Source organism: Motacilla alba, chromosome 1 (assembly GCF_015832195.1).
Source record: "Motacilla alba alba isolate MOTALB_02 chromosome 1, Motacilla_alba_V1.0_pri, whole genome shotgun sequence".
NCBI classification, from domain to species: Eukaryota; Metazoa; Chordata; class Aves; order Passeriformes; family Motacillidae; genus Motacilla; species Motacilla alba.
The window spans coordinates 96,848,573-96,873,123 of NC_052016.1; the positions used below are offsets into that span (position 1 = coordinate 96,848,573).

Consider the following 24,551-nt stretch of genomic DNA (forward strand, 5'->3'; position numbering starts at 1 on the left):
AAATGACATTTGACTGGGATGGTTGGTGACTTCCACCTTTAACTGTGCTCTATTCATTTACCTGAATCAGTTTAAACCTCTTGATTTAAAACTTTATTTTTATTATTAGATTAAGTAAAGTTTGGATGTGTTCCATTACACAGAGCAGCTTTTTTGCTTATTTGTGTTTGTAGTTTTACATGGGCTTAATTCCCCTGGGTGCAATTTACTCTCAAGTGCTGCATTCAAGAGGCAAAAAGACCTTAAAGTGGACATAAATTAGATTTGGCTGAGTACAAGGCTCAATCAATATAGTTTAAACATTTGAATAGTTCCTGAAGTCCTGCTGGCACATCTGGGTTTGCTAAACACACTCTGGGGTAAAGCTGAGGAATCAACTCCAACCTCAGGAGACCAGCGTCCTGAGTTTCCATCTAGAGTCAGTGGAGAGAGAGTCTCCAAAATTAACCTCCTTGGAGAGTTTGCTGTTGATTTTTAGGGAATGAGCATTCTTCACTGTTGCCACCAATGCACTCAGCTGCCCAAACACTGGAAGAGCATTCTGCAGCTGTCTACAGAAAAATATATTCACACCAAGGCTTAAAAATAAAATTTGGCTGTTATTTTAATGTTAAAGCTTTATCTTAGAGCTCCACACTCCCAAAGGGTATGATGCTTCAATCCAGAATAGGTTAAAGGAGAATAAATTTGGAAGCACAGACTATAAATACTTCCACAGCAGATTTGCCCACACACTGTAACTACTATCAAATTCATGGTTACAAGACAGATTCTTGTACCATCACTTTGAAACTGCCCATCTACATCTGCTTTTCCTGTTTAGCCAATTCTATCCCATTTCTTCAAAAAAAACCAATGAACCACAATGAATCAGCACTCAGCACATTTTTTTTTAAGAGCACAAAAACCTGTTTCTGATCATTATCAGGAGCAAAGCCCTTTTACCATAATGGTTAAGTACCTGAAAGAAATAGTCTAGAAGGAATGAATCCCACCACTTCAAACTTCATCAAGTGATTCAGCAAGGCTTCTCTGGTCTCCCACTCCAAGTATGACCACGGCTAACACTATGCCAGGCCAGCTGAGGCTTTATCTAGTGTTCAAAAGGTCCAAGGACAGAGATACTAAGCACAGTCCCAGTGTTGCTCTGCTATTTCCACACCCTTAACAGAAAATACTTCTGGTGCTTCAGATGTGCTATGTAAAGCTTCTTCATCTCAAACAAGTTCTGTGTACCGGCATAATTTGAATGAAAACATGGTACATTTACACAATATTGCATACCTTAAAAGCAACTGCAGATGACTTAATATCTGTTACAGACTAGATGCTTTGACACCTTTTTGCATTTCCTCCAACCTCCACTGGGACTCTGGTTTATGCTGGCATGCAGTGCGGTCTCTGCAAAGCTTCCCCTAGTGCCTGATGGAAATGATGAAAGTCTTTTCACTGCATTCAATCACTTTTGGGTTTGCATTTGTTTTGCTTCTGGAACTACAGTGTTGATTGTTATTGCTGATCCAAGACCAATAGTCCCAGGTTGCTCATGCAGTCAATCCAACAACTCTGCTTGTTAAATTTTATCTCTTTTTAAACCTCTCCTTAGGTTGGAAAAATCCACAAGAATGCTGCCCGCAAAAGAGAATACCACGTCCTGTTCATGGTGATCACTACAGTTATCTGTTATCTGGTGTGCTGGATTCCGTATGGGGTTATAGCATTACTTGCAACATTTGGCAAGCCGGGTGCTGTGACTCCAGTTACAAGCATCATACCTTCCATCCTAGCAAAAAGCAGCACTGTTTGTAATCCCATTATCTACATACTTATGAATAAACAGGTAAGACATATATTATTTTTAAAGTGTATTTTCTTCAGGGTCCATCAGATATTCTTGACCATTGTGACTGCTTGTCACAATGACATTGAAAGGACATTGAAGGCTTGTCCAAACAATACTACTGTTTGCAAACAGCAGCATATTGCTAGATAGGAAGAACAGAAATGTTAAAATGTTTGCTTACTGAAATTGCTTGTGTTCTTCTGAGGGCACACTGGGTATTAGTTTATATCCTTCGGAGTTGTTGCCAAAAGCATTTACAAGAGGAATACTCAAACATTTGGTGAGGTTAAGGAGTGGGGGGAAAAATGGACAAGGGGATGAAGGGATTTCATGACCTTGAAAACAAAATAAAGGAGACCATTTGCAAATACCATTTTCATTATAGATCCCCTTGAAACTAGATTTTAGATTACTGTTTTTGTGGGCATCTACTATTAAATTTACAGTTCAGCTACATGCCAAAATAGATAGCGAATTTTGTCTCAGGAGTACCAAAGCATATTCTAAAATGCCTATATCCAGTTCAGGTCTCTCATTCCTGTAAATGCCATTGTCAATACTCAAGAGTGAGCCTCCTAATGTTTCTGTGTTGACAGTTCTGACTCTAAAGTTTGATAATGGCAGATCTGGAAGTTTAAAATTGTTTTGCAGTAGGAAATCTGAAAAAAATATGCATAGTTTATGAAAACTTTTTTATTAGATTACATGTTGGAGGTTATTCTGTTTTATTTCCTCATTATGTCCATTACAAAGCAAAGAAACACCCTTCATCTTTTCTTGCTCAATGTATGCTGGAACCCACCCTTCGTATTTATCAACAGCAGCAATATATTATTATGGAGATGAGACAAGGGAAGAGCTAAATGCAACAGCCAAATGTATTCAAGTTTTGCCACAACCTGAGATCATTCTTGGCCTGCTTCATCTAATCTAAATTTCTTAAACAATGAAGGAATCTATTCTTGAAATTTGAGGGGAAAATCTCAAGCAAGCTGTGAAACCAGAAGGAAAAAGTTCTATTGCCTTCCCCAAGACCAGGGCTTCATTTCCAATGTCTAGTTTGAACTCACATTGAAGCAAATAAAACATTAAATTTTAAAAGTGTTAATGCTGACAAAAACCAGTAACTTTTCCCCCTTACCTTTTACAATTCTTATGAAAAGTTCTCAACAGCAGCATCTGTCTTTCTTCTTTATTCTCTGAACACTTTGACTGAGGACCTTGACTGAGAGATAATCTGATTGTGCTATGATCACTGCAGCAGGTTATATAATATTGATAGCAAATACATTTTGGTATTGTCTTTACACATGGAGATGAGATGAGCCACCCTGAAGGGGAGGTGCTTGGTCAGATTTGGGGTAGATACTGTTTACTAATCAAACCAAAATGATAGCTAATGTGCAGCATTGACCTGCAGCTCTCCTCTGCTGTGCCACTGTGTATTAGCAGTGAAAATAACTGATTTTAACTGACACTGAGAAATGTGCTTTACTCAAGAGGGGGAAACCCATCCCCTGTGGTTCCTCCTAACAGGAACAATAGTAACACCCCCATACAAGGCGTCACTGGTGTTCTTGACACCTCTGTAGTTGTTCTCACACTTTCTTGTAAGTTAACACCTCAGGAAAAGAAGTTGTTAATCTTCCTGGCACTCATCTTTCCTGGTCTTCATGCTTAGCTGAGAATTGTCACAGAAGGCTGGTTCCTCCCAACACAGAAATTATCTGGTCTGCATTTTTCACAGTTCTCTGTTTGCAGGTATGAGGTACCACAGTAGGGTATTTACCCCTGCACCTTAAAAATACACAGAACATACAGCAGAATTGTTAGCTTTCTATGTATAAGTCTTTTTGCTGTGGGAAATGCCCCAAAGATTGGAAAATGGTGTTGGTTGACTGCAATTGTGGTGTTAGCTTCCGGCTGTCATAAATCTCTGCAGAGTATTGTGGAACCATCAGCCTCTGAGTCAGCTTTAAAACTCATCCTAGAGTGCACATCTTAACTCTCAAGCCGGCCCTGAGTCACTTTCATGGTCCTGGAAATCTAGAAAAATAGTTTTGTCTTTGGCATTTTCTACTGGCATTTCTTACCTGAGGTGGTAAATCACTGAATAAAATAGTGAATTTCTTTCCAGCTGCAGGAACTGCCTCAGATGGGATGGCATGAGGTATGCTGCTGCCCTTCTTCCTCCAGGAGGAGAGAGATGCACTGTTTAAGCTCGAGTGTTACTGGGCTCATAACATGCCAGGCAGACATCAAGATTCACTGACAAAACTAAAGCACTAAACTGCCTGAGACCAAATGAGGCTGGGGTGAAGCTGGAGGAGATAGTAGAGGAGATCCCATTTTCCCTGTTCTCTCTTTATGGAAGGCACTTTTGGCCCTTGGCAATATGACTTTTTGTGCCTGGGGCAGCTTCCCTAAGGGTCAGGTCCCAAAAAGGCAGCACACAGCCAAGCAGCTGGTCAAGGTCAGCGTGCACTTTCAGTGCATCGGTCCTTTATAATTATGTAGTTAATGTAGTTGTGCAGATTTTGTTTTATCTTCTCCTCCCTCTTCAGGGTCTTTTATTCCCATCACACATCCCTGTCAAGTTCCCATTGTTCAAACTTCCCAAACCCATGCAGCTACCCCAAACAGATTTTTAATGACAGCCCTGACTACCTTCCTTTCACCATGATGCTGCTGACAGAACCCTGCTCTTTTACATGTTAAATGCAAGCAAGTATTAAGCATTCACTCAGGTGATATGGAGTTTCTCTGTAGCCATGGGTTAGCTGCTGAGGAGGTGATCACTGGGAGAATCCTGCTGTTGCGTGTTCCACTGAACAGCACAGGAACCCCAACATGGAAGTGCTTTCTGGCTGCTATAACTGTGCATGAGGACATACTGCACTAAGACACAGAGATTATTAGCTGGATAGCCTAATGGTGTGGCAGCTTCAGAGGTTAACCTTGTTTTTACATACCGGAAATTCATTTTTTATTGACGCAGAAGTCAAGATACTAATAACGAGAGTTCAAGAAGGTGTGGTTATGGACGAAATCACAGTGAGATTGAGTGAATCTCCACTCATTTCACAAAATTTGAAGATGGCACTCAGAGAAAATAGAAATTTGCTGCATTGCTACTGACAGCCAAATTTAAGTCAAGTTTAAACCTGTGTCACTTACAGAGCTAGAGAACCAATTGTTTGAAAAGCACAGATGAGGTTCAAGTCACAATCTTTGCTGAAGCAAAATAGCCTTGCTCCCCTGCAGCTCATGAGCTTTACACTAATTTCTTTCACATTTTTTGTTGCTCAGATAATGCACCTAAGTCTCCCTGGACTACTGAAACTCAGGCTAGCACATCTAATACTCTGTTGCTTATTACAATTGAACAAGAGGTCCACTCACACCATGTGATCAGTAATGTGCTATTTCTGGTGTCAGAAAGTGCCTCTGAGCAAAATAAAGAGGAGGAGTGTGAGGAAAGGGATGTATTAAATCTGATTATAAGTCCCTGATTAGTGATTTGATTTCTAGTGTCTGTCTTATTGTATTAAAATCATTGCACTTTTAAAAAATAGGTGACCCTGTCATTTTCCCCAAGGATCTTGAGAAGTGATGCTCAAAAGAATATACCCACTTACTTGAAAGTCATTATTACTGTGACTTTTCCAAATTTATCATGCAATGGAGCACGATGGGTAAGGGAAAAATTAGGGAGAAATAATGATAAAACTAAGACATCTTTTTTTTTTTTTTTTGAAGAGATTTGAATAATAATGATAATGATGTACTTAGGGAGTGTTCCTCGATGGGACCTGAGCTCAACATCACACACAGACTCTTCCCAGGTGCCTCTGTTGTGGCTCTGACAGTCCCCAGGAAGCTATGCCACCTCCTCTTACCTAATGAGTGCCTTGTTGCTCAGGGCAGCCTCCTCTTCCTGGGCCTTCGTGGAGCTTCCCAGCTGCGAGATGAATAAAAAAGAGTTTTTCTGTCCATTATAATAATCTATTTGTTCTCTGTATATGCAGTTTTCTAGCACTCCTTTTCAGTCCTTCTTGATCTTACCTTTTGCACTGAACAGGGAGAAATGCAGATGAGCTTTGGGAAAGAGAGATGCACATGAGTGTGATAAAAAAAAAAACAACAAACCTTAAAATTCCTCCACTGGCTGTTATAACAGCTATATTTTCAGTCATTTTTCATGGGGTATTTTGCAGTTTTCAGTATTTCCAACAAAAGGTAATGGCTAACTTTTAAAGCTGGAGGAATATGTGTGTAAGTTAACAGTGTATTTTATAAGTTGCTCGTTTTCACCTTTGGAAAGATGAGATATTTTAGCTGTGTGAGAACACAGAACTACAGATCCAGAAAGACAGTGTGTAATTCAGGGACAATTGTGCCAAATTTCATTTTATACACAAACTGGGACATTTCTATTGGGTCCTGAAAAGAGTCCTTGTTTGTTTAGTTCAAACCTTTGAGAGGTTTGTGGAGTTATCATAGAATTTATTATCTTGTTATAATTTTCCATTAAAATTCACTTAGATTTCAATACTCATGCTCTGCTTTTTTTTTCGTCTTTCACTGGTAGCTAAGCTGTCTTTGAGTAATTAATAGTCCAAATGGAATTGCACACCCGAGCTCTTCAGTTGAAAATAGGTCAAGTCAAAATGATCTCTTACTGCAGAATACTCTACTATAGTGCAGCTCAGAAATGTTTTGACTTTATTTCTCTGCTAACATGTAGTGTTATGACTTTTTAAAGCAGAGGGGCAAAGAGAAAAAAGGTCTCAAGGGCACCTTTGCTGCTGTCATAAGGTATAATTGCATTTCACACGGTAAGTTTTAAATTACTTTATGAATTTCTCTTGCAGCTCATGACAAAAGGATCAGTTCAGGTAAATAACTTGAGCATTTATCTAGGGTCCAAGCAATGCCAGCCAGACTTCATGCTGCCCCAGGCTATATCCTTTGATACATCTTGTCTATGTTGACATGTTCTGCCTGTCCTGGACTGGCTTCAATACCACAGAAGGGTTTAGAACTTTCTTCTTTTAAACCCAGGGCAAAAGTAGGGACCAAGAAGCCAGATCACCTCTTATGCAAGCAAAATACTGAATAAATTTGGAAACTAATACAGATGAATTATGAAGAGAAATACAGGACAAGCACATGTTTTAAACTGCATAATGATTTTCACTTTATGGCTAGGGAATGCATTAATGGAAATGAAATCCAGTTAAAAGATCCTTCTTCTGGAAGGCACAGAAAGTGAAGGGCAGCAATATCTCTTTAAATCTTATTTTTAACAGGACCTAATACGTTAGTGTTTTTTTTCCTGAATTGCTTCTTTCATAGCAACAGAGACACATGGGACTTCACAGAAGTGGGAAGAGACCTCGAAATTAGACAAGGGAAATAAATGGGTTGGAAATCAAGGGGAAAATGCAGTGAGCAGGGTTTGTAGCAAGGACAATGGGATCCTTTTGAGGTCCATCTCCACTCTGCAAAAGAAAACAGGCATTTCTGAAATGAGAAGAGAGGAGACTCCAAAGAGGGTGAAGCTGAGGTGTTGAATTTGAAGTAACCAGCACAGCAAAAAGAGAGAGTGAGGGCCCAATATTGTTTGGCCACATCATCGAGGACATTGAGGAGGATTGCATGCACCCTCAGATGACACCAAACCAAGTGATGCCCTTTATGTGCTTGAGAGAAGAGATGCCATCAATAGGGACCTTTACAGGCTTGAGGAGTGAGCCTGAGCAAATGCTATGAAGTTCAACGAGGTCAAGTGCAAGGTCCTGCACCTGGTCAGGACAACCACCAGTATCCATATAGAGTGGGGAATAAATTGACTGAGAGCAGCCCCATGGAGAAGGACTTGGCAGTACTGGTAAGTGAAAAGCTGCACATGACCTGTCAATGCGAGCCTGCAGCCCAGAAAGCCAATTGTATCTTGGGCTGCATCCAAAGCAGCATGGCCAGCAGGATCCTTCTACCCTGCTCTGCTAAGGCTCCCCCTTTGGTGCTGCATCCAGCCCTGGGCTCCCAGCACAGGGAAGACCTGTTGGAGCAAGTCCAGAATAGGGTCATGATAATAGGTAGAGAGCTGAAAGTGTTCTCCAGTGAAGAAAGGCTTGAGTTTGTGTTGCTCAGCACAGAGTAGAGAAGGCTTGGAGGAAATCTTGTTGTTTTCCAATACTTAGAGGGGCTTAGAGGGAAGACAGATGGAGACTTTTGACCTGGGTTTGTAGTGACAGGAAAAGGGGCAATGCTTTTAAATGTAAAGAAGGCAAATTTATACTATATATATATATATATATGTGTGTGTGTGTGTATATATATATATATATATATAGAGAGAGAGAGAGAGAGAGAGAGAGAGAGATAAAAAAAAAAAAATCTATATGTGTCTAAGTGATGATGATAATAAGACAGGTTGTCCAGATGAGTGTGGAAACCCTGTGGATACCCTGAATTGTTCAAGGCTAGGCTGGACAGGGCTTTGAGAAACACAATTCTATGAAAGATGTCCCTGCCCATGGCAGGGTGGTTGGAACCAGATGGTCTTTAAAGGTCCCTTGCAACCCAACCCATGATAACAGTCTGTGATACAGGAAGTAATCTTTTCATATAACATATGAATAGGTCTTTTCTTGTCTCTTCCACTTATTCTCTAAACCTGGATAGACTACCCTATTTCTTCAAAGGTTTGAGTGATCAGTGTAATTTAGAATAAGCCCCTTAGGCATGATGCAGGTAAGCATTTTATTATTTTTGGACCAGCCAAGTTTCAAACCAAAAGTATAGCTTTATCTTTGTTTAAGAGGTCATGTGCACTCTAGTGCATCTGGATTGTGATTAGCTTAGAGAAGTGGGAACATTGCCTCAACTGCTTCCTGACAACCTTGTCGGCCATGCTGGTCAATACAAGGGGTCAGAGTCACACTAACCCTAGTGGAGACAGGGAAATAAATCAGCATAAACTGCAATGATTGAATGACAGGAGATTTATATTGCTGCCTGTTTGAGGGCTAGCAAGGAAATAGCTGTAGGGGAAGACTTGACCTCTAGAATCATTGTCACTACCTAAAAGGCAACAAAACAACAAACTGTTTAAGGATTCAGATAAATTGTAGAGTTACACATCTCAGATTTTCTCCAGTACATGAAAAACAGCTTCAGTCAAATAGTTTGCCCTTGCCTACCATGATCAGCCTACAGTTGTGCTGGCAGTTTCAGAATGTCATTTACAACCAGCTGTTTTTCATACACTTCCACCTATAACATTAAACCTGCAGGACAGATTGATAGATAAATGGAAATTTCCAGTATTGAGAGCTTACTGTAGAGCAAGAATTGTGGTATGTTCACAGCTAAAAAAAAAGTGTTAGGATTTTTGTAGGCAAGGTCCCTTGGTAGCCTTGTTGCTCTTGCAAGTGGACATCATAGGAAGCTCAGCCCAAGTGGTGTTTCTTTGCTGGCTTCACAGGTACATTTGTCCTCAAGGGAGAGTCTAGATGGTCAAGAGCTCATCCAGTCTTCAGAGAAATACAGGGGGAAAAAAGGATGTAATATGAGCAATTGTGCTGTTTCTCACTTTCCATTACTTCAGTGTGATCTAGAAGTTGGGTGAAAGCACTTGGCAGTTAAGTTTTTTTTCCTGAACTGATTTCCAAGTTTGGTGTGGACAGTTAAAGTCCTACAAAGGCATATGTGATCCACAGGTAGTCTAAACTTGAGCTTCTCTTCAAAATGGCATTGCCAAGCCCCACTGAATGGATCTCACAGGACCTTCTGTTGCAGTGGTCTAAACTGCAATGGCAGGTCAGGGATGAGAATCAATTTTAGCCCACACCTTAGTTTGATTAAGGTCAAGCATTTACTTAGCCTCAGAATTCCCCACTTCAATTCAAATATTCCTGTTTTTCTATTATATGTCCAATGTTATGTTTAATAAGTAGGACTCCAGTTAAACATTTGGTACTATTTACCACTTCAAAGCTGAATACAAGCACAGGTCAGCTGAAGAAAACAGAATGCGACATTCTGTAATGCAATGCAATATAGCATATTAGATAAACAAAGAATTCAGTTGCTTTATGAGGACAATCAAATTCAACAGGTGAAAAAATATTGAAAAAATATTGAAAAAGTAAGTAAGTGTAACCCTGGCAGTGACAGAGCCTCTAATTTTCCCCTCCTGTTCAATAACTGAGTAATCTTTTGTCATAGTGGCATAATACTAAAATTTTATTCAGAGCAGGACATTTTTTCCACATATTGTGTCAGTGAGATTATTTCTCACTGACACAGAGTTTTACTGCATGTACCAGGCATATCTTTGCAGTCATGTATCTTACTATGAATTAAAGCAAGAATTGTTTCAGATTAAATGGATGGAGAAAAAACAAAATGGGTTATCCTAGACAGATAATATTTTTCAGCATTTATGTAGCCTCTACCAAATAAATATTTTTAATTGAGTTAATCCTTAGTATCCTTGTGAAGCAGATGAGTTTCATCATCCTATTCTTAAAGCAGGAGAAATTGGAGGATTAAAGGTTAGATTAGTGCTCAGACCCTCACAAACTTGCTTGACAACTCTAATTCAAATCTGTAGAACTTTATTTTATGATTTTATCCTGATGTCCTTCTTCCTCCAGGGCAAAAACTTTGCTGTACTCAAAGAAATAATCATTGCCACAGTATGGAAAATTCAATATAAAACCGTACTGGGCCTGTAATTCATTAGAATAATCCCCTTTTCATTATGAACTGCATCATTTAATGCAATTCAGAAATCTGGCTGTGTCCAAATGAAAATAAATTTGAGGTTCATTGTCTTTTGAAGTTGAAGCTATTACAGAGCTTTGTTCCCCTGATGTTTAGTATAATAAGTGGTCTCAAACAAAATGTAATTGGATCTAGTTTATAAACCTTTATTCCTCAAAAAGCCCTTCGTCTTTGGTAGTTGTCTTTTCCTCATACGGGGCATAAACAGATCACTTTCTACCCTCACATTGCTAGTGTGAACTAGTTTAGTTATTTTTATAATTTCATGTTCAAAACTAATATTAATTTGATTATAATTTTGGTACTCATGCTTGGAACTGGGTATTTAATTTGGGAAACCTTTTAGGCACTCACTGGATGTTAATAGAGAACCAACACCTCAATGTAGTAGAAGTTATTTCTTGTTTCTGTCTTGTTTGCAGTGTCTAACTCTCTTGATTATTATTATCTTTAGAATCTGAACTGAAAACAAGAACATCGGCTCTACCTTGGCCTCTGAAATCCCTTTATCTAAATTAGAATCAGATTTTCAGAAATGGGTGTATAGAAATATACACAAGAGGTCTGCTACACAAGGAGCAGCTATTGCATGCTGAGTACTTTATGGATGACCTTGCTTCAGAAGTAATGTTCAAACCCTTCAGGGAAAACACTTACTCAAGACCTTACAACTCACCCAGGGCTTTACAGGACTTCTGTGTTTGCTGGCTTTAGGCCAATAGAAATTCGCTACAAGCAGGATTCAAAGGTCAACCAAAAACTTTTATCGCTAGTCTTCCATTTCACCTTCACCACTCTTCACCTCTCTCACAGCAAGCACCAGCTTCAAAATCAAGGAATTTCTATGTGAGTTAGAAAACAAAAACCAGGCACATTTGTCACTTGTTAGTCAATTTCCTAGTAAAGCATTTTCTCAGAGTGAAATATGGCTTCTTCAATCTTAGAGAAGCTGTTAATTTTGCCAAATTTATTTTCAGTGGGAATAAAAGGGACATTTCAGTCCAGACCTTCGTGCTTAAGCTTCTACACCTTGATTCTTGTCAAAAGTATCTTCAATGAAGAACACTATCCTTCACACAGCAGATCAAGCTCTCTTATCACACTGCATCCCTCTTGTGGCTCAGCAGTGGCTCAATGAGGGGGAGGAAATGCAGTGAAATATAGCCCAGCCCAGTGATCTAATTTATAGGGGAGCAGTCAGAATGAAGTTGAACTATAGATCTATAAAGACGTCTGCAGGTAACTGGTTATTTTGACAGCCTGGGGTTTTGTCTGAAATTTTTTGATAATTTGTTTTGGTTTTGTTCAATATGAGAAAGAAATTATAGGAGAATTTAAAATTCTGTCAGAACAGAAATTCTGATTTCTCACCCCAGTGGGTTCTGTTATTGCGTTACTCACACATAAAACCAAATGAGTGCTACTAAAACACAGTCACAAATCAACCCCCTCTTGGTAATTTCTAATTCTGCCTTGGGTAAAATCAATGCCTAATTGCCTGCAAACCAAGATAAAAGTAAAACCCAGGGAAGACTTAGTCCTCATCCTTTATACCCAACCCTTACTGTGCTGTGGCTCTCATTTCTTGATAAAGTTCTAAGTGCCCTCGTCCAGCAGCAGAATGCTTATCTGGAAATTAAAAGGTTCTTCCAGCCTTCCCATATTAGAGAACTTCCTGTATCTCATTCATAGCAATTGATGAAAATTGATGGAAATATAATTTTGGGCAACAGAAGCAACAGGGCAGGTAGTCAGGAAATCTGGGGGAGAAGGAGGCTTGTAAGAACCTATGTTCTAACCAAAGGAAGAATCAATTAGTGCCAAGGAAAAAGCATCAGTAGGTTAAATGCCCAAGAGCTGCTGAAGTTCCTGTGTGTGTATGACTTAATAGAATGCAAGAGTGACCAGCCCTCAAGCAAAAAGATCCTGAGAAGTTCACAGAAGAAGAAGGGAAGATAGTCATTGGTATTTTACTACAAAAATAACCTCATGGAAAGAACACTTTGGATTTCCTTGTGCAGGGTTCTGGGTTTCAGCCTTAATGAAACTCTGTAAGGAACATCTGGAAGATCTGCTTTCCCTAAACATGTTACATAGCCAAAGACAGGCAGTTCATAACCTACTCCCCCAAAAAGAAAAAAACCACCCAATCACAAACAACCCCCCCCAAAACAATAACATCACATTTCTACAAATATTTAATAATTACTATATTCATAGCAAGATTGGGGCAGGAATATACCAGCATAAACCCATCACAGTCAGCTGCAGTCTTCATTTTAATCCATTTGGGCTGATCTAGAGTCCATGCCTGAAGAAGTGAAAATACAAGAAAAAACTGGCTCAGCAGAACACCATATTGACTGTAACTAAACACACACATAGATTTCTCAAGTGTCAAAATACTTCTCATTGTTATGCTTTGAACTTTCAGCAAAATGAGTTATTTTAAAATGATCTGAGAATCACTCATCCCATATTATGGTGGTAATAGACCCTTCATTTCTCCTTACAAAGTAGAATGTTACTGTAGGGACTGGTAAATTTGCTGCTGCCTCTGTTATTCAGGATGCATCAATCACACTTCAAAACCCTAAACAATTCTAACTTATGAAATGGGAATAGGAAACAGGGAGTTTTTGGGTTTTTTTGCTATTCACTGAAGTTCCTCACTCTTCTTAAGTTTCTTTTAGGTAGGAGGAATTGATTTCACATGCTACTTGTATTGTATACTGTGTGGTGTTAGTAACTCTGTTTAAATCCAGGGAAGAGCATTTGTGAGATAAATATGACAACTGATCTGTTTTTCCTGTAGTGATAAACCCATTGAAAGCAACCATGTGCTGTCTTAAACCAGTGTGCATTGAAGACATAGTAGTATTGTTAATATTTGCTTTCATGTCCATAATCAATCCCTTTGAAGTTCAGCAGCCATGCTGATTACACTTAAGAATGGGCAAAGAGAAGTTTCTCCCTGTTTCCTCTAACAAAATAACTATCCTCACTTTATGATCCTTTCAGCTTTGATCTCTCACTTTGTTAACTTTATATGAGAGCACATGTTTCATGAGGACTTAGCTAAAAGGAGTATTTTAAGATAATTATCTGAATAGCATACTATAACCATGAAAATAAGGCAATATTTCTCAGACCTGGTATATGTTCTGTTGTTTCTGCCTTCCGTGCTTTTCTACCATGGAAAAACTTTGTTAATACTATTTTGGTAACACCTTATACATTTTCTTCTTGGGTTCCTACAACTCTCTACTTCTTGGGATGCTACAACTGCTCATTAAAATGCCTAATGTCCTAACAGCTACATTCAGCCCTGTGCATTTGTAAATCTAAATTAGGCCCATCAGATAGCTTATAATTTAATTTGTATAGACAAAACCAAGCACTGGAAATAACTGAAAAACAACTCAACACTTCCAAAGCGGAATATTGCTATGGGAAAAAAATAATAGTGCTTGATCCAGTTGGAAGCATCAGCTAAGACTGCTATCCCTTTTACTGAAAAAAGGGGCTCAGAAACAAGTCCAGAACCAAACCTTCCCCACTTTTCCTTTCTGGTCAACTGTCTTCTTCATGCTCAGAATACAGCACTTTATATAAACCTCCTGGCTCATGTGCCTCATGGGCAGTAGGACTGGGGTAGACTAGGGGTAAACCTGGGGCACTTTTAGCTTGCCCAAGACACATGTTCATGTTTCTTGCCCTAATTTGCCAAAAATTTTTCATTCTGTCTTTGTCCAAAGTGTAAATACCTTAGATTGAGAATGTTGCCTAGTTTACAAAACATCTCAACAAGACAACTCACAAGTCATGAAATCTAACTTCTTGAGGCATGTTCATGTTATGCTTCCTATAACTGCTATCACCAAACAATGCTTAAAAGATAAAACAAAGCCTTCTAGATTTATGCAAACCAAAACAATCCAGAATTGCCCAAACCTCTTCCATTAACAACACTCCCAGTCTGAGGGCCTCACTTCCACAGGAGACATACCTGCTGCACATGGTAGCAGCAGTGCAGGATGCAGCCAGTACAACCTGTCCATCAGTGGAAAACAACTACTACTAAACTACTGTTTAGAAGGCAGGGCAGTAAAATATTTTAATCAGGCAGCTCAGTTGCAGTCAGACAACTGTCTGGGAGCAAGGTAATTAGCAGCAGCTGACACAGCCTGGAGTCAGCACTGGCAGTTTTCCCCTCTGGCTGCTTCCATAAAATCAAGGCACCTGTGATGCCTATTGTCTGCCCTCCATAACCCTCAGGGTTCTGGAGTCCTCTCACAAGCTTATAAGGAATTATTGCTACAGTAATTATCCCCTACCTGTCAGCATCTGGGAACCAAGGGGAAATATGATTTGTATTTGTCTATGTACAGAAACAGGTCACCAGAGGAAATTAGTTGTCTTATTTCAGTTATCATACAGATGATGACTATAAGCACAGGGAGGAGGTTGTTCAGAGTGTAGCAGTGTAACCCTGTTAGTCTTTTCTCAGTTAAATCTGTGGGATTAATTTGTTTACAAAGTAGCTGAACTCCAGCAGAAGTCTGTTGTTAGCTCTACTATAGTTCTTCATTTTAAGATCACATCCCAGCACACTAAACCTGACAGCAGCAATACAAGCACCAACAGACCAGTTGGGTTTCTTTCAGATGTGCAGAAAAAAAAGTAAGAAAACAAAATGCCAAACCCAAGTAAGTGACTATTAGGAAAAAAGCAACAGTCTTGCCCATCTGTTCCGGTACATCTTCTAGCTGTTTCTTTCTGTTTTCTTGATGTCTTTCATAATTCCTTGTCTCTCCCCCTTCCTTTTACTGGACCTTGTTCTTTAATAATTTCTATGAATCCAGCAATCACACCAGCAATGATTCCCCCTGTGATCTGTCACAACCTACTTGTGCTGCCAGTCTTCTGGTGGCTATTCTGCCTCCCACTATATTACTACATTATAGTTCCTTCTCAGTCAATTTAATATAATCAGTTAATATTTTCATCAGACTAAATAAGCATTTACTTAGCTAATTTTAGGAAAAGTAAATAGCAGGGCTTACTTACTTTGGTTATTAAGGCATGAACAGTACTGCCAATTCTTTGAAGTGTAGTCTTTGAAGTAACTTACTGTGTAAGTAAAGTCTAAAAAAACAAGGAAGGATTCCTATATGGAGTAGACATTGGTAAATTTTGGGGTGCAGCAGATAAATCTGTGCTATTCTGATGAAGCAATCAAATTTGTCACCCTGGAAAGACCAAGATCCCAGGAAAGCTAGAACAGAAGTCCAAACTAACCACAAGTGCTAGTGCTCTGTTCACACTGATTGATGCAGTCCCACAGTAAGCTACTGTTTAATCACTGCTGCAGGTGCAGTTACCTGCAGAAGATGGTGGATATGATTATAGTAAAAGACTGACTCCTCCCTTGCTTGACTAGCTGTTCTTATCACAGTATCACAGAATAGTTTGTGTTGGAAGGTCACTTTTAAAGCTCATCTAGTCCTACCCCCTTGCAATGATCAGGACCTTCTTCAACTCAGGTTGTTCAAAGTCCCATCCAATCTGACCTTGAATATTTCCAGGCATGGGGCACCTACCACCTCTCTGGACAACCTGTTCCAGTGTTTCATCATGCTCATCATAAAAAAATTCTTTCTTATATCTGGCCAAAATCTACACTATTTTAAATTAAAATCATTACTGCTTATCCTATTGCTACAGGCCCTACTAAAAAGCCCGTCCCATTTCTCTTGTGAGTCCACTTTAAATACTGAAAGGCCACAATAAGGTCTCCCCAGTGCCTTCTCCAGGCTGAACAACCCCAGCTGTCTCAGCCTTTCCTCATAAGAGAGGTGCTCAAGCCCTCTGACCTCCTTGTGGGCCTCCTCTGGATTTGCTCCAACAAGTCCATGTCCTACTTATGCTGGAGGCCCCAGGTCTGGATGCACTACTCCAGCTGGGGTCTCACCAGAGCAGAGGAGAAGGGGAGAATCCGTTCAACAAGTTCATGCTGCAATCAAGACAGCAAGCTGAATTAAAAATCCTGAGCTATGTCTTTCAGCCAGATCACAACAGGCAAGCTAATAATACAGGTAAACAGACCAAAATGCCTGTATGAAGTTCTGTCCATAGAACCGTGTCCCTAAGAACTAATCAAGTGAAACACAGCTGGCTTCTATGAGTAAAACAATGAAAGGTACTTCTGACAAAAGCATGTTGTTCAAAAAAGGGCAGTGCAATTTTTGTAATAAACCTGAAAATGAGTTGCCTCCAAGGCTCCCTGAGATACTATCAGAAAGGCAATGTCACACCTCCTCTAGCTGTCCCTGCTGAAGAATAGTGTGTAAGCAAGATGTCCTCTGTATCCCACACAAAGTTAATGGATTTACACCTCCTAATGAGGTACAGTTTGAATGCAGTGAGACAAGAGTGTCCTCTCTGATGTCACAGACAGTGAAGGTGACTAAGCATTTAATAGACAGGAACACAGTGATCATATTTTCTTGCTAGTTTTTAAAATAAAAAAGCAAAATTGCTGGATTTAAAAGCTATCAATTAGTTGCTTCATGCGTAGGTCCCAGCATTCAGTAGTATCTCACTGATCTGTTCACTAGAGTATCTCAGTGATGTGAGTTTTCTGAGAGGTGTTACTGGCATATCATGGCAGTAACTAGCCCCTGAACACTGCCTGTCAGGAGCTGGTGTCATACACAGGATGAGCTGTGTGATTACTGTCTGCCAGGAGTGTACATGATGGCAATCCAACTGTTATCATTCCACTAATGTGTAACCAGCTGTCTTGTTGGCATGGACTCAAGATGAGTCCCTGGGATGAAAACTCTGATTAGCACCTCCACTGGCCCAACTCAGGCCCCTGTGTAGTTCAAGAACTACCAAAAAGCAGCAGTATGCCCCACATTAAATGGATGTAAGCAGGCTTGTTGTGGTTGAATTACACAGTACTTGTCACAGGCTGAAGGGCAAGTTACATTTTCCCTTTGGCAAATTGTTTTTCATTTTAATTAAGAATTTATTAAAAAGCTCCTCCCTTAAACATAACAGTGTTCTTCTCCCTTAAACACAACACTGGTTTCCTTGAATGGGTAGCACAGCCATTTAGCCGAAGTCTATTAGCATTTCAAGTGCCTCACCAAGTCATCAGAGCACAACCTCCATACCCGACAATCCACGACCTCCTTGCTTGACAATCACCAGAAATTTACTGCTCAGAAATGGACTGAGCAGTATGGTGAATATATTTTCCCAGGGAATCCTAGCACATCTGCTTGGGTACACATGTTCACTTTAGGATAAAACTGGCTTTACAATATTTGCCTCTTTTGTGTAGTTTACTGTGATACTTCCTTGTCAGATTAGCTGTCCATTTCCATTTGACATTTCATGGAAATTGTGGGTAGAACTGACAGGCACCTTCCCCCTCTTTTGTTCCACCTGTATTTCAGTGTCATTCATTTAAGGCAATATGAAAAGACCAGCACTCCTAAACAAATGAAAACAAATGTTTTATTTACAGGAAAAAATCTGTACACTGTGTATACATAAAAATATACAAAATCATAATAGAAAATATAAAAAGTGTTAAAATGTATACAAACACTGCTTAAAAATGTGACTCCTGTAAAATCTTAAGGTTTGTTATTAGAGTACACATTCATTTAAAAAAATCATCATACAAAATAATTCTCAAAGCTATTAAAAAAGTACACAGTCTATATTTGAATAGTTCAATGACTACATATTTTAAGAGTGATGAGATGATATGAAAAAAAAGTAAGGCTTTTACACACAACTCTTATTTCAAGAACAAAATTCTGAATCTGATTGCTAAGCCAGAGAGAAGACATCTGCACTGTCAAAATTCATTATAAGTGATTCACTTACCCCTGCCATGGGCTACTTTAATGTCAAACAGTTAAATCAGGTATCCTCCTTGTGTGTGAGAGGACAGATGCTGGGAAACATTCAAATCATTTTAACAGCAGGCTTCTGAATTACCTACTTCAAAGCAGGATTTCATTAAAATATGCATCAACTTTAGAAAGCATGAAGGGAAAAATAGTAACCATTTATTGTAGCAGTCAATGCATTTAATACTCCTTTCATAGTACATCTGTGTCACTGTCCAAATGGCATTTTCCATCCTTAAAAACTTCTGAAGAAAAAAGAAATAAAAAACCCCACTAGGGATTGCTCCACATGTGTTTTAAACTCCTGTTTAATTCAATCAGTCTCTAATATGACTGTGCTCAGTCTGTGCAACCAGTGAGTGTAGACACCTGTCTTCATTAAAAAAAGAATAAACCAACTCTTTTGGTTCTTCTGACTTTGGCAAGAGATCTACAGCAACAAGTTCAGAATTCAGATGTCTTCACCAAAGAAAATGTCTTTACCAAAGACAAGAAATGCTTAAATTAAATTTGTACAGAGTATATTAGAGTGTTTATATCACCCTCTCTCTCTCCAAAGGTACATCATGGTAATTTCACTGAATTTACCAGAGTTTCTACAGCATAAAATTGCACAACAAGGTAAAAAAAAGATGTAGTCGTTTAATCCAAGGACGGACTGAGCTATGAGTTTATGCTGAGGTAACCTTTAAAACTGTAAAGGAATGGAACAAAGTAATGATCTTTTTTCTAGTAAAAAGATTTTGGCTCAAAATGAGGCAAAATATTTTGTAATTTTTTCTTGATTAAAAAAAAGAATACCTTGATTTAACCATCCAAAACTGAATGCATAAAATAATAGAGCACCTCAAGTCAGAAAAGTTACAGAATTCACAGTGGGGAAAGAAGAGCAGAATTAAATTCAGCATAAACTCAGTCATTTCCTTAAACTGCTGCTGTGTTTCTGGTTTGTTCCAGTTAACTTTAACTGTTGTCCACAGCACCAGGGCACAGAAATGAGGCTTCATAGTGTTTGAAGGCAACTTGTTCCTACTTGTCAGTAAAATTCCATAAATTTAAAGCCTACCAGTGCAGAGGGAGCTCAGGGTTTCAATAGCAGAGGCAATTGCTTGGCTGATGATGCACCTTGAGATGCATCAGGTTTGTGCAAACCTCTCTTGTCTAGGTGCTGTCTCCCACTCTGTTAGTGTGTGACAGCCTCATGGGAGAGCTATGAAGCCATGCCTGTATCTTTTCTCCAAAAAGTCCCATGATCTTGGTGAAAAAATACGCTTCCTTTCACACTGCTGCATTTAACATGCATCTAAACCCAGCACTCTCACTCATTATTTTTAGAAGAGCTGTGGTTCAGTGTTGTTACACGTTGACTGTTTTAAATTTACTGAATGTGGTTCTTTGCAAAGATTTCTCTGCCCTCACAAGGGGCAGGGAAATGCCCATGAATTCAGAAACACTCAGAGGGCTCTTATAAAAGCCAGAATGCCAATGTCACAGAGAGTAAGTGGCGAGAGAAGCACCTCTGCAGGTCTTCTATGTTTCCCCTTTATTTCTGCCCCTTCCCACCTTGCAGCAAGTGGAGGGGAGCCCTCAATTAGCAGATCAAACACACTTGCACTTGTGCCAGAAACTGAAGGAGGACAAGACAAGGTAGGAGAGAAAATGCTCTTTAAACCACAATGTGTTTGAGCAGGCAGAACAGTAAAACATCACAGTGGATACCAGAGTTAGAAAGCCATTCCAGGCTCATTTTTTTAAAGGTGGCATTATAGGTTGGTCTTCCTCTTCTGTGAGCAAACGTTTGCAGCACAGCTCTGCAGCATCTTCTGAGGTGATAGTGCTACAACAACAGCATTTGCACTTATGGAAGGAGGACTGACTGCCATGTAAAGAAGGATATGGCAAAGAAAAAAATTTAGCTGCAAGGTCTTGAGTGTGCAGTCCAGTAAATTAAAACTATACCTTTTTTTTTTCTGTAACTATTTGCAAAGCAGTAATAAATGCTCAGACCTGGTTCTGCATTGGTATATAAATGATGTACTATGAAACGTTGAAACGTTGTAATTTGCCTTGTTCTGTATAAGCAACAGCTATGGTGGTTATTCTGAAAAATTATTGAGAGAATAAATAATACTACATAATCCTGCTGTGGGTGGTTGAGCAATGCAGTTAGTATTTTTCTTCTTTGTGAAAATCGAAATCAAAAGTTAGTGGTTGCAGGCCAGTCAAAATGATTTTTTTCTTTCTTTTGGAACTCTAGAAGTTCCTCCCTATTGAAAAGTAGCATATTCACTAGTCTAAGAAAGCTAAACTCTCTTCCTTTACAGTTATGTCATAGCTAACCCAGGGTACAGCAGAGAGAGACATATTTGATTGCACTGTTCAGACTGCTTATGTTTTGCAAAAAGGGTACCAAACATATGGAAAAATAGATTAGTTCTATCCATCCTCCATGCATTTAAAAAGGAAAGTTATTAACTTCAAGAATAAAAGTTGCCACCACACATAACATTAAAAAGAAATTGGTATGTAATACATCCAGAGTCCAAGCCTAGTATGAGTAAAACTTACTAATTTTGATATGTACTAAAATGCCTTATGGACATAACTATCCATACAACACAGAAGTACAGTTATTAGATCATCTACACATGATTTCTGTCAACAAGAAGAATCTTAAGATCATCATAAAGCCCAAAAAAAGGCTAAGTCCTATGTAAGATATTTACTCTTCATTTTGAGGAAGGAAAAGAATCCTTCTAAAAGATCCTTCCAATACTGCTTCCCAAAGAGCTGAGCAAGAGAAAAAGGATTTTGTGATTATCCTTACATTGAAGGTGAAATAGTCATTAATGTCGTTTACTTTTCTTTGCCATTCTGGCAAAAGGCTTTTTGCTTAAGTCAAAACACAAAAACCACTTTCCACCACAACCAGTCAGCTATTCTTTTCAATGCCCCTTTGAGCCGTCTGCTTTTTTTTACTGGATGGAAATGAGTGGGATATAGCTGTGCTTTTGTGTACACATATTCCTGCTGAACTTACTCTAAAAGAAAATGTACAATCAGGTGGGAAAAAACCAAACCAAAAAACTGAGAAAACCACTCTAGACCATTAACTTTTAGAATTGCCTTAAGGAATATTGCCCTTGTGTGTTATGAATGAAAATATCAAACCATCTCCATATGCAAATCTGTTGTCAGGTTTTTTTGCAGGCATTACAGCTTTTCTGGGTTACAGTCTTTCAAACATTAAGTAAAAAATGCTGATATCATCTTTTGTCAGAAAACTTCTCTTTTCTGAACAGCAAGATCTTGTGAACAAGTGACTTTGATTCTGATACCAATGAAACACCTAAAAATAATGTCTGTATTCCTGAATGCTATCTTTGTTGACAAGTGGTGAGCCCCTCTATGCTTGCTTTTCAGTGTAATGGGTAAATGCTGCACAGCCTCCCTTGGCTTTCTCTGGATCTTTTGTATCTCTGCAGACTGGGAGAAGGCACCATTTCCATCTCACACCTTCCTGATAGTCTTTTCAGGGAGAGTTTTTCTTCCTAATTAGGTTACAAATATGTTTTTTTTTCTCTAAAGAAATTATTTCTCTCTTCCCTCTTCAGTCAGTGTGAGCATGGGAGACTGTCATCCAAAACCATTCCAGTAGTTTAACTGGTTTAGCTGTGTACAGCCATCTCCAACTGCACACACTTCAGGGCTTACTCTAAACCCCTGTTCAGCTGGAGGTCTAGAACTGAGCCTGTGTAGGAACAGGCATTAAAGTCTGCTCTAGTGAATGACTGCACAGCTTGGAGTAGCAATTACTTCATTCTGGGATAGTGTGAAAATCCCATGGAGCCACGGGAAATGCTGCATTGTTCAACTGGTCGCTCTGTACATACATGAACAACGGAGGCTGTTTCACAATGCCAGGTTTGACAATTAAATAAATTCATTTTAAAAAAACTTACAGTCTAGCATATGTGGCATGAGACCATTGACAAATTCTGACAGTCACACCAACAATGATACATTATATTTCTGCCTAAGTACGTCCTTTGCACCTTCATGAACTAAGCTTTTGCTTTTTTCTGTAACTATTTGCAAAGCAGTAATAAATACTCAGGCTCAGAAAAGAAGAATTTCTCATGCCTGCTACTTAATTACAATTTATAGACTCAAGACTAGATTGGTCTAAGATATATTTTTTCAAGTATTCTCTTCTTGTTTATAGTACGACAGTAGTACCTTATTGCACATTGTTTCTGAAAGACTTACTTCTACAAGTGTGGGAAATTATTTCGTTTGGGGCACTTGACAGCTTTGAACCCTGGCAAAATGACTTTCCCCTTCCGATATAGATCATCCTGCAAACCTTTGTTCATCCTCTGCACCAGGAGCTTCTCGTAGAGCAGTGGATGGTAGGCCCCTAAGGTGCAAGCTGCATCGTAGTAGAGTTCATGGTAGTGACACAGGTCGGTCTGTCGCACTGAAGGGATGTACTCGTACACATGCACTTCATTACACATGGACATCATGATGAGGATACCTGCAACAAGAAGTGAAAACAAAAGTGAACACCAGCTTTCACTTTTCTCACAGAAATTTCTCTGCAGTCATCCAATCTATTTTTTCTTTCCTTCTTTTCTTTGCCGTCACACACCTTAAGCATTCTGTAAAATCATTAAGTGAAGCAATCATTCCTTTTATTAGAGCAGCTGTCACTTGTCCCTGATACATAAAGATTGTGATCCCTGTAGGGTCAACAGGGTAGGATAACAGTCATAAAGAAAGAGTGAAAAGCCTGTAAAGAACTTGCGTATCACCATCAGCTTCCTGAGTGAGAAGACTGCTCTTTCCCACCTCCCCCCATTTACTCTATGGACTGTCCACAAAACACTCCTTACAAGAATCCTTGAAACATCTCCATCTTATTGCAATGTTGGTCTTTCTTAGTCTGAAATTGAACCAATTCCACTTTTCCTATCCACTTGCTTCTCTCTAAGCAGCAAGACTTGGCCAAACACATGCAGAAGGGCATATAAAGAAACATCACCCACATAGTGGTGGCACAGAAGCCCACAGCTTCAGACAAGTCTCATGGAGAGACATCAGAGATTAATTCCTACTTAAAGCAGTGCTGTCATAAGGAAAAGGCCCTCACCACTTCCTTGCTCAGCAAGGAGAAATCCACAAAATGCCAACCCATTTTTTTCAGCCACGTGCCAATGGCACGCTATCATCAGCACCATCAATTGCAGTCTTTATAGCCTTGAAACAAGAGAAATATTGCTGTTGCAGCTGCACATTTTCAGATGGACTAATAGCAGATAATGATCAACAACATTGCCTAAACTACAATACTTTCACATCAATCACAGCTCCTGGAAGCCCTTTCTGTTTTGCAAAGACATGCAAAAAGGAAAGTGACATGAAGTAAGTTTTGGACACCATTTACTTTTTTCAAGATTTCACTTAGAAAATAAATTTGTGTAGAAAATGTATTGAGGCACTTGTAGCATTACTGCTATCCCTATCTGTGGAATAGGATTGTCAGCTCTCAGGGGAGGTAAGTGTATAACTGCTCACTTGGCACTTACAGATGAGAATTGATGTAACTGTTGTTTGGGGCTTTTTTTCTGCACAACAGCTTTGGCATTATCAAAGGTATTTTGGGTAGATCTCAGAAGTGAAATGAATTAACATAAAAAAATATTTTTGTTTCTTAATTAAGCAAAGCCATTTTCTGAAGTTCACTTTACAGTTTGGGAATACAGGGATTTCAATGGATTCCTAATGAAAAGAGCCCTATGTTCTCCCTGCTGTGCATCATTAGATTATCAAAATGACTTTTCCCTGCCTGATGTGTGAAGTAACTGAAAACCAATTACTTCTGTGATTAAATATTTTATTGTAAATTAAAGGTTCTGAAAATATTTTATAATTGTTCTACAGCTTTACACTCTACAGAATCTACAGTGTTAGAA

At 39.1% G+C, this 24,551-nt stretch overlaps 2 protein-coding genes across 5 annotated transcripts in view; one reads left to right on the forward strand and one right to left on the reverse strand.

Moving 5' to 3' along the window:
* LOC119701008 (pinopsin-like) overlaps positions 1-24,551 on the forward strand; it is an 83,351-nt gene that overhangs the window by 53,619 nt on the left and 5,181 nt on the right. The window contains exon 4 of the mRNA XM_038136827.1: positions 1,607-1,840. Coding sequence (XP_037992755.1) covers positions 1,607-1,840 — 234 coding nt within the window. The remainder of the gene's footprint in view (positions 1-1,606; positions 1,841-24,551) is intronic.
* ST6GAL2 (ST6 beta-galactoside alpha-2,6-sialyltransferase 2) overlaps positions 20,755-24,551 on the reverse strand; it is a 171,608-nt gene continuing 167,811 nt past the window's right edge. For all 4 annotated transcript variants that reach the window (XM_038136801.1, XM_038136792.1, XM_038136811.1 and 1 more), the window contains one exon: positions 20,755-23,113. In XM_038136801.1, coding sequence (XP_037992729.1) covers positions 22,845-23,113 — 269 coding nt within the window. In that variant the 3' untranslated portion in view covers positions 20,755-22,844. The remainder of the gene's footprint in view (positions 23,114-24,551) is intronic.